Consider the following 10,671-nt stretch of genomic DNA (forward strand, 5'->3'; position numbering starts at 1 on the left):
TCGAGAAGAACTTTCAGATTAAAACGCTGCAAGAATGTCAGTAAATTTGTTTTCGCAACCTTTTTTGGGGAAAAATTGTTTCTCAGACGTAAGTGGACAAGCTGAATAATCAGGTGAGAAAGGTTATTTATGCTTTACCCAGAGGATAGAATTAGACTAACCCACCATCTCAACTTGCTGCCAAACTATAGATGTATGCAAGATGACAAACAAAAAAGCTTCTTTTCTTGTTTAAAGGCCACATTTTGCATAAGCCTACCTCGAAATTTTGGCGGATAATATTATGGAAAAAAAGGAGTTTGCTGGCCACCGCCGACTGTGTGCGGCTTTTAAAAGGAGGACCCCAAAGTTGCCGTTTCACATGGGCTATCTTTGTGGCAAAAAAAACCGTCAGGTTACAAATTTCGCACTATTTTTAGAACATGAAAAGACTTGTAATCACTAAATAACCGATTTGGCTTAACAACAACAACAACAACGGAATACAGCTGCCGCATCAGTCATCACTTCACCCCGGGGTCCGCCCACACGGTGGCGCGTCTCACATTCTCACTTTGATAGCATTTAAATTTACCAGGGATATAAAAAAACCGACTTTTCGTTCTTCTCGTCCTGATAATTTGCAAATAAAACAATACTTTCTGTTTGAATATTAAGCACTGCGGATAAAAAAGGGGATAATTAAACCCTTTAAGAGTACTCATCAAACCTGTCAAGGTTGTATACGAGGAAGGAGGTACTTCATTTCATCAGAAGAAATCAAAGAGTGGGGTGAGGTATTGAAACATTTAAACGCAAATTTATAAACAAAATGGATCCTCATTTTTTTTCAGAAAAACCAAAAGAGCTAAGAAACGCCCCCTCCCCTCAGACCCCAACATCCGACCCCCCTTAGTGGTCAGTGATATGATAAAAAGTGAAAAAGACCTCAATTTTATGGAATCTATCACCACCAAAGACTTGATGCCAACTGTTTGGCCCAACCAAAAAAGTCAAATTTTCTCCTGCCAATCAGCAAATTTAAAAGGGTGCTTTTTGGTTTCTCTCCCCCACCTTTCCCATTAAAAATCATCGTGCATTTAGAAGGGTATTGCCCAGGTGAATTAAAGCTCACCCGGTTTGGAAGAAAGATAGGCTCATTCTGAAGTATTAAAGTAGAAGGCAGGCATGATATGTTTATGAAAAAAAAGCTTGTCAAATATGTCGTCGGAATCACAAAGCCGTCATGCTTACCTATGAATATCCCTCCCTCCTTTTTGTGGTAGGCTGCACAGAATTAAAAATACCTTCTTCAAGATGGAGATAAGAGAGCGGATAAAAATATATGCGCTGAGGGTATTTTACCAACAAAAATCTCGGTTAGTCTAATGTTTGCTTTAATGCATCTTCAGCCGTGCGGGCACTTCGATCCTCGTGACTGACTTGTATTTCCTTTTTCCTACCGCGATCTCACCCCAGCGTCAACGGTTTGACAGCCCTAACATCAAGGTATTAAGACTTTGAGTTGGACTCGAAATGCTACTCCCTTGAAGGTGTTGTCAGCAGTTCCCGACCTCTAAGTCCTGTTGGACGCAGGATGTGACATTTGACAACCAACATTTCCCACGGCCCTAAGGCATCAAATTGTCTGTTTTCTCAAACAAAATTGTTCGCCTCTTTTCTTTCTATCATTATCACCTTTAAAATGAGTTATTTCTAAATATCTCTAACAAGTGAAATATTCTATTTGATTTTTAATCAATCAGTAATGACAGCAATCCCAATGTCGTCCCTATTCTCCCGGAAATCCAACTTGACAAGTAATTGAAATTCCTGACCAAGAACGAGCAGTGGTGAAAAAGGATAACAACTAAAAATGCTGCTGGGCTTTTTATTTAAGCTGGATGCTTGATTTTTTGCAGAAAAAAGACTTTAAAGTGAGAGAACGCCTAATGTTAATTGTCATTGGTTGGATTTTACTGACTTATTTTGAAAATAGGAGGCTGGATTTCGTCACCATTCTACGGTGTCACCTGGAGGTACCCGTAACTTCTGCAGAGGCCTTTTTTTCTCAAAATTTTTGTAATTGACTGCAGTTAGGGCTCTCGTTCTGTCACTCCTCCCCTGATTGGTTAATAAGTGTGCTCCACCGCAGCCAATTAGAACACGATAAATGCGCAAGAACGAGATGAACCCAAGGACCCTGTTCTCGATGCACACGCTGTCGGTTTTAAAGACCTCCTTTACCTAAAGTCTCATTTCTTGATTACTCCGTTTGAAATTTTGGCGGCGCCGGCACTGAAGACTCAAAACACCCAAATGCAAAATAAGAATAACCGTTGGCCCAAAAATATCCGAGCGATCGTTTGTGTAGGTCAAAACGACTCAAATGCCTGCATAAACATCCTCCATTTTTTCTTGAAGGAGTCAGAGGTGGAATTCTCCGCTCCCTAGATAGCGTAGAAAGGCAGATTGTGACAGTGATTATTTGAGGAATCTCTATCGTTTGTCAGGAAAGAAAACCTAAAGGAATGTTTTCATTTACTTGCTTAAGCCTAGGGTTTTAGAGCCAAAATCAGCAAATTTTCATTTAGACGTGAAAGAATTTTGACCCCAAAAAAAAGTCCGAGTTTTCACTGCACAATTAACCATCGGCAACTTACAGGTCACACTTCACTCTAGGTGACAAACATGCCCAAATTAGAGGAAAAAATAGCAAAGTTTTCCTGTTTTTTACCAATGAAAAAATATGTGTTTACACAGTGGTTTTCTTTGCTTCCTATTCACGAAATGACACTCTTGACTTATAAAAGTGGTATTGGTGGAGCTCGTCTATTTGGTACGAAAACTGGATCAGGAAACAATACCGAATTTGAAGGCTTCGTCATGTCCAAAAAGAAAGGAAATTCGAAAACTCACAGACACACACTGCACAAACTGTAGTGCGAGATGCCTCCGTTTACTTGGGAAAAATGTTACTTCTGCCGGGAGTCTTGAGCTACATAAATCAGGCGAGTCACTTTTAAACAGCCACGCTTTTTGCAAGTAAACTAACCTGGACCTGCATTTTTAAAGGTAGCAAACTCTAAATGAGACTTTGAGAAGGAAAAAATGAGTTGTCTCCCCGTTTTACTAAAAAATGCCACACCAGATATGTGTACTGATAAACAAAACTCAATTCAGTAGTATCTTGATGCCAAAAAGTTTTGACAACCTATCAATTCCTCTTCAACAGAAGAAAATGATATACATTCTCTGTAAAAAAGTAATGTTGGATTTTGAAGCACTTTCCCTAGAATGGCTCACATTCCAACAAGTAACTTGATAACCAAACACTATCCAGGCGACCACAGGAAAAAAAATAAAACTTTCAGGTGCCAAGAAGAGACATCTAACGTTAATCCGACATTCAAAAAGCAAGTGCTAACTGACTTTTGAAGTTTTTACTTTAAAGAAGTCATTTTCACTTCGCTATCAGCCTTTGTTTTATCTGTTAGACGGAAGGTAGTGAGGATGTGAAAGGCAAACCGGGGCTTGTTACCCTTCAGTTACTATATTTTATCCCATCATGCCAGTAGGTCCCGTCGCTGTTGCCAAGATCACATTATCACGAAACAATGCGGCATAAATCCCATCTCTCAGGATTTGGGGTAGCAAATGCCTGGACAGAATCAAATTTGGCCATGGGTGTCTTTCTAAACCTCGAACTGACACGAGATTTGTAATAATTCGCAAATGCGTAGGTTTCCTAACCCTGTGCGATATCAAAGCTTTAAAGACGGTTAAGTGCCTGGTAGCCCCCTTAGTTTCGTAAAAGTTGGATGTGAGCAACACGCCAACCCCGGATGAATAGGCAATGCATAACTCGACTGACTAGGTGGTTCAAGCAATGCAGGTAATTACTCCATCATAGCACCAAGACAAAAAATTAGACTATCGAAAGAAAATTATAAGGGAAGGACACTGGTTTCTGACTATCCCAAAAGTTGCTGCTTTTTCAATTTTCATTCTTTATGTGAATCCCAAAGTCCCGGTTTAATGTGAACACGCAATGTACCAGCGGGCTGATGTCAAATCAATCTTTGCCTATAAAATCCGACCGCGAGTCTTTTTTAACTTACCTATCATCATTCTGCGTCAATTCGCACGCCATTCCATTGGCCGCAGTACACGGTAGTGATACAGTCTCCGTGGTGGTCGCCATGGTAACCGGTGAAGGTGGTGATGATCCTTGAGCAGTGTTCACCGGAGGCGGTGGTGCTGGTCGTCGTATCAACGTTCCAATGGGGATCGGTGTCTTAACTACGGTTTTGGAGGCAGTCGTTGCTGGTAGTGAAGGAACAGAGGAGGAGGCGGAGGAAGCGGAGGATTGAATGCTCGGTGAACCGATGTCATCTTGATCAGTCTAAGCAGGACAGACAAAGTAAACAGATATTCTGATTAGTAATAAAGGGAGGTAACAGGTAGACATTTACATCTGTGGTGTGCAAAGTTTTGAGAGAAAAATAAATAGAAATTGGTTAGCGTGCCAGTTTGGACGTGACACCATCTTGATATGAAGTGGTCCAAAGTGCATACAGATTGTTGATAGGGAGGAGAAGTTGCACTTGTCCTTTCAAAAACTGTTTCTTGCGCTTTCGTAGTTTCATTGCAAACAACTACGATTAGCCCAGATGTTGTCTACCTTGTCATTTGTCAAAAGGCACACGTGTGGGTGTGGGTTCTCCAGATGCATCAACTCATTTCCAGCAGCATGTTTGCTCAGGGTTGAAGTGGACTCTTCTCTCACTACCTTCTGCATGATTAGGATCAAATCCTTGAAAGTTGCTCTTCCAGCTTGATGGATAGGAGAGGAAGAGGGAGATCCATCAAGCCACAACCACGACCACAGGCTTGACGTGAGTAGTTTATTCCCCCTCCCCCTGTTCCAACTGGAAAGCGATTTAATGTCTGCAAAGTGTGTGCTTCAAGTGGGTCTTTAACCAAGTATCCATAAGGGGACTTAAACTTTGGACAAAAAAAAACTTCCCTCCCCACTTTCAATTTCGGTGGCATCATGAAACCGGTAGGATGTCGGGGCGATTTAAGCCGACCTGAAATCCACGTCTTAAGCACTAAGCTGAGTTCTCGGGCTACCCATAACGCAAATAATTTCAAAAAAAACGTCCGAAGCGTTCCTTCCTTCTACAATAAAAGCGAGATCATCAAACAGTCGCAGCAAAAGTAAGACGCATTCCCAGAAGGGAATAGATAAAGCGTGACACCCTTCAAGCCTATCCCATTCCATAAATTAGAAATCTCTCACCTTTGAAGAGAGAACGCCAATTAAATGAGAGGCAAACCAAAATCACGCACACTTCCAGGTTCAACTAGTTTTTTTGGCAAAGAAATGTTGGCATTTATTAATCCACATGTCGACCATCCCCAATGGAGGTAACCACAATCCTCTAGCTGTTGGACAACCGATTTGACGAGACGCCTGCCTCTGGCAAAGACTCAAATTCAATCTTGAAGAAGTGAAAATCGCTTCTGTCAGGTTTAACTAAATCTGGGGCTATGAGAAGCTAAGGTGGGAGAAGTACAGGACAAAGGAAGTGGGTATCTATCTTCCTCTCTCTCTCTCACTCACTCCCCGTCCTACGATGCATTCAAATGGAGGATTTTTGGGTCAGTTGTCACATTTCATTAAAAAAAGAAAGTTACCGTGAGCCGATTTTGATGATGAGGTGGAACTGTGACCTGTTGATTGCCCATTTCAATTGGCTCCTGATAGAAGAGCGGTTCGGACTTATCTAAAACGGACAAAACCACTGTTAACTGCTTCGACTTTGGAGAGAAAAATCGTCATCTCAAAGCTTGAAATAGACCTTGCAAATTCAAATTTTTATATACTTTCTCAAATAAAGAAGGTGACTACTTCACTTCCACCTAATTAGCCACATCAGGGAAGTGCAAATCGTATAACTCGCCATAAAAATGAGCACATAGTGAAGGAGAAGTCGCCTCCGATTCAATCACAGAGGCGTAAAAATAACTTCCAAGAACGCTTCTGACAATTAGGAAAAGGGAAAGAAGTGAGAGCGGTGGAAAGGAGAATGAGAGACGCAGGAGAAGGGGAGAGGTGGGAGTGGAGGGAAGGCGGAGCACGAGAAAGCAAAGCTCGGAGCCAATGACAAATTTTCCCCTAAGTTGTATTCATTATTTGGTTGGCAAAACAAATGAGGAAATGCTGCATTATTACATTGTCTCACTACCGTTCTACCTTCTGTCTATCCATTTGCGCGTTCTTCTGCACAAATTCGCATTTCAGACAATGCGTAGTGGTTTCCACTAGCAACGGTATAAATAAACAAGGTTTGAGGAGTCAAGTGCCTTCTCGATAGTGAAAAAAAATAGTCTACGGTAAAACTTTTGTTCACCTACACACAGAAGTGTGTGATGAAGTGGAAATTTTAACGAACCTTTTTTACTACACCCTCAATTTCCAAACGTTCAAAATTGGCGCCCTCGCTCGGCTCCCCTGATTGGTTGATATCATGCACAAACAGACTTGACCTGTACAAGTAGACACTGGAAGGTCAATCAAACTGCTGTAAATCGGCAAGAATTGAATTCATCGAATGTCTCCAGTGGACGGTAATAAAGACCTCTACACACTGTAGTCCCTTTTTGGATTGCGAAGTTGACAGGATCCAAGCTCACACCCATAAACCCCAGTTCATGGCGCACTGCAATACATCACATCGAAGAATTTCATACTTCATAAAGCAAAATTTGCCCATAAGGAGATTTTTACTTAAGGGATTTAGGAGGGAGGGAGAGGGGAATATCACCTCTTTCGCATCTTCTCTATTCCCTTGGTAATGTCCGCTCGAGAGGCTATCGTCAACTTTTCTTGGCACTAGCCTCAGGCCATCGTATGACCACATGAAAAACAGAGGAGACAAGTGGAAAGTAATCCTGAGATGGAGAAGCGAAGACAGCTACTGCTAGGTTGTTTGTCTCTGGGTGTGAGGCACTTTTTGTTGGAGAGAAAAACAGGTGGGAGAATAAAATGAAGTTTCGAAGAAAAGAATGCAGAATTCTACAACAGCCAGGTAAAATCACCATCAATATGACTGAGTGTAAACTATCAGTTCTCGCCTTCTCTTGGTAAAAATTTAACTACAACTGACCAAGAAAAGGGGATGAAAGGTCAAATTTTAAACAATGACTTATAAGTACAAAACTTGGATGTTCAATATGGAATTAGAGGCCTCAAATTCGTCCATCAATTCGGCAATTCGGTCACACGGGCACGTAGCACTCTGACATGGTTTCTGAGCCATGTCAGTAGCCTCTCAGCCTTATTATACATCAGTAGTATGTCTTCCACCATACTTCTACGAATTTTTCCGAATTTAGAATATACTGGAGGCTCTGCATTGGAGGTGGCGGAAAGCGAACCCGATCATAAGGGATAAACATTCTGATTTCTGTTGCTAAAGGCTAAACCTTAACGCAACAGAAGAAGGGTATATGCTGGAGATGGGAGAATCCTTAAAGACCTCTAATAGAAGTGTTGATAATGAAGCCTACTTCCGGTAACCACCGAAACCTCTGGCCTGCAGGAAAGCGATTAACAAGTGAAGCAATGCTAGCCGTAAACCATCCGGAAAAGTTCGTCACGGAGCTGCTCACGGCGCCTGAATGAAGATGTCATTTGAACGAAAACATGATACTGCCTTCACCTCTCTGTTAGCTGGATAGAACCCAGGTAGATGCAGCTGGGCAGCTCTGAGGTGAGAACAACGTGTAAAGGAGGAATAAACTCAAAGCCCTACCCCACAAAACTATGTTGAATTCCGTCCTTTGGGCTAACTCGCTCATTTTTGAGCGCGTTTTCAGTGCATGTCGCTTAAAATAAAGGAGCAGACTCGACTTTCACTTTTACAGTAACCAAGTGATACTCGATTTCTCAAGCAAAATAGGAGAGCGAATAACCTCCTCTTCCCGATTTTTCCTATTACTTTTATATGAAAATGCGAAAGATGGTGTTTATGAAATGTCTTTTCTTCACACAAAATAGGTGTTTATAATCCATCTCTCCTGTCATATTTCATCTTCATCACAAATGGCATCTTTTCATTCAGTAAAAAAGTATTGCAATAGCTCAGTAACTGGGGGGGAAAAGAAAAGTTCAAGCCAGTCCAGAGGGCCTATTGTTCTGTTAATGCCGAATGGGTTCCAAAAGTAAGAAAGGAAGATCATCCGTTAAACCTAAAATACCCTGTATTTCCTTTATTTTTCAAGTTAAGTAACTCTATCGCCGACATATCCTGACTAGGGTCGAAAGTTGACGATGGCCAATGAGGGACGCTCGTCACATATGCGTGACGCAACACTTTAGCCCTTTAAAATAGTCTAAAATTACCCACTTACACCTAAACTCATCATACTGTGGGTCTGTGCTTTGCAAATCAAATTGGTGGTTATCATCGCCTAGTCAAAGTATTTCCTCCACACACGACAGGAGGTGTTCTGTCTAGAATGTATGTGTGGACGCAGAGACATTTGTACCAAAAAACACGAGTTCTCTTTTGTCTGCTCTGTGAGAGGGGAAATTCTCCCACGTGAAATTTGCCTAGGGAAAAAGTATATTATTTACAAGTGATCGTGTTGGCGGAAAGAAAGCGCCTCACTAGTACATCTGGTAGGATGCAGCCACCTAGAGAGATGAATCACCGTACTGCGATTTGGAGGATGAAGTAAGCAAAAAAGGAGTCTTACTGTCTCGCTGGTCTTTAAGAAGTGAAAAAACGCCTAAAATTTCCCATAATATGACTAAAAGGGGTTTCAGGAGGGCTTATGACAAGCATAGAATGTCAAAATTGACTCTCTAAGCATCCCTTAACCCACTGATGCAAATAAGAGGAGTGAGGGGGAAAGAGGAAGCAGAAAGAAAGATGGCGGTATAATTTGCTAATGGAACACAACTTACCTGACGCCGCCTACTCGGTCCAACTCGGGGAAGACGGATCGACATATTTGATTTCCTGAGCCCAAAATCCAAATTCCCCTTTTAAATTAAGTAAATAACTTTGCCAGTAAATGAAAGTTTTCTCTAGAAAAGGGAGACAAACAGTCAGAAGCGCGGAGTCGGCAAAGTTGCAGAAATGTGCACAGTTGGAATTTAAGGTGCCAAACAGAAACGTCTTCACTGGGATACGTAGAAGGAGAAAAGCACACATTTTACCCAGACATGTCCAATAACCAACCTCTTGGGAAATTTACAAGTTACTTTAGATGGTTTTGATGGCTGTGACTTAACTACGCGAATCGGTTAGCTTTCGTGCCCCTCCTTTTAAGCATCCTGCCAACACTTCTCTACATTAGCACTACTTGTACTCATACTTCGAGACGGCTCGAGAATCCACATGTTTTAAGCATTCGGAGAACCTTCTATCGTAAGACAATTGTTTCTTCTTCCTTCATCGTCAATAAGGTTGCATCAAAAAGAATTTCCAGTTTTAAAAATGCTCGAATTATTTGTACCGACGCATTGAAAATACATTTGAGTCAAGGGGTGACTTTCGCGTAGTCATTAGTAAAACAAGTTACTTTCAATCTAAAAAAATTTAAAAGTGGATTTTACTTTATTTGCGTAGCTAAGTCCACAGAAATTCGCACAGGGACCATTTGTTCAAGTGAGTCAATAGTGCGTAGGCAGTAAATATTCCCCTCAAGGATCTTTTTCGCAAATTTAAAATGGGTCTTGCAAATAAGTATGAAAATATTGTCGCTCTAGTAAATGAATATAAGATGGCATTGTTGGTTTTGCTTTTAACACAGATGTGTGTTGATCAACTTTTAGAGCATCATGTGACCATTTTTGTCCACTAAGCCGGTTGTCTTGTGTTCTTTTTTGGTATAACTGGAGCAGCCATACCCTGGAAAGCAGGCGACTGTGCTATTTATTGGATTAGTCGTGCCACTGAAGAAGGGGAAGCATTCCTTTAACTTGTTTTTGAGTACGATGTTGGGATGTTTGCATGGGTAGCACAAGCTTATCACATTCGGTAGGTGTTCGCATTAAGGCGAAGGATTTATCGTGTTGATATTCACTGCCATAAAGTGGGATATTAAAGTTAGGGGAAGTGTAGAGAACCATTTTACTTTTTTCCACCGATACAAGAGTCTGCAACGAACTCCTCTTTTTGGCAAAAGAATGTCGCGTCCTCAGATTCGAACAACTCAGCCGTAGTCACCTCCGTTTCCGCTTCATTTTTATTTCCTAAGTGTCATGGGAAGACTGAGACGGGAGGTGATGAGGTGATCTCCCTCTCCTCCCGCCTCAAATCCTAAAGTGCAAGCTGCCTCATAAATAAGTTCTGCCTAATGAAGTGTGAGGTTGTTCCGTCTAGTGTAGCAACGGATTTGCTCGTTCAATTTGTATCCAAAGACGCGAGCTTTTTCCCCATTCACACTCGAATTGTATCAGAGCGATACAACTCAGCCATAACTTTTGTTTTACTGACTCCCTTTTTGCAGTTCACCGTGCACATACAAAGCTGGTGTTGTCGTCTGTGAACAAAAAAGTAGTTTAAAATAGCAGGGAAGCAGGCTGGCAGTGGGGCGGAGGGAGGAGGTTAGGAGCGGGAAAGAAGGACAGACGTGCATCTTCACTTTATAATGCACATAAAAAAATCGTAT

The 10,671-nt window shown here is 41.5% G+C and overlaps 1 protein-coding gene across 1 annotated transcript; it reads left to right on the plus strand. All coding sequences in view use genetic code 11, as the record gives it.

Annotated features, from left to right (window-relative positions):
* Positions 1-3,118: 3,118 nt before the first annotated feature.
* On the plus strand, positions 3,119-9,524 carry EGR_07114 (hypothetical protein; the record flags this gene model as incomplete). Its single annotated transcript, XM_024496363.1, has 6 exons — positions 3,119-3,295; positions 3,434-3,483; positions 7,021-7,076; positions 7,201-7,244; positions 8,048-8,211; positions 9,464-9,524. 6 exons carry the CDS (start codon positions 3,119-3,121, stop codon positions 9,522-9,524), a joined length of 552 nt encoding a protein of 183 aa, XP_024349204.1.
* Positions 9,525-10,671: the final 1,147 nt, after the last annotated feature.

Source organism: Echinococcus granulosus, assembly GCF_000524195.1.
Source record: "Echinococcus granulosus chromosome Unknown EG_S00070, whole genome shotgun sequence".
Classification (NCBI taxonomy): domain Eukaryota; kingdom Metazoa; phylum Platyhelminthes; class Cestoda; order Cyclophyllidea; family Taeniidae; genus Echinococcus; species Echinococcus granulosus.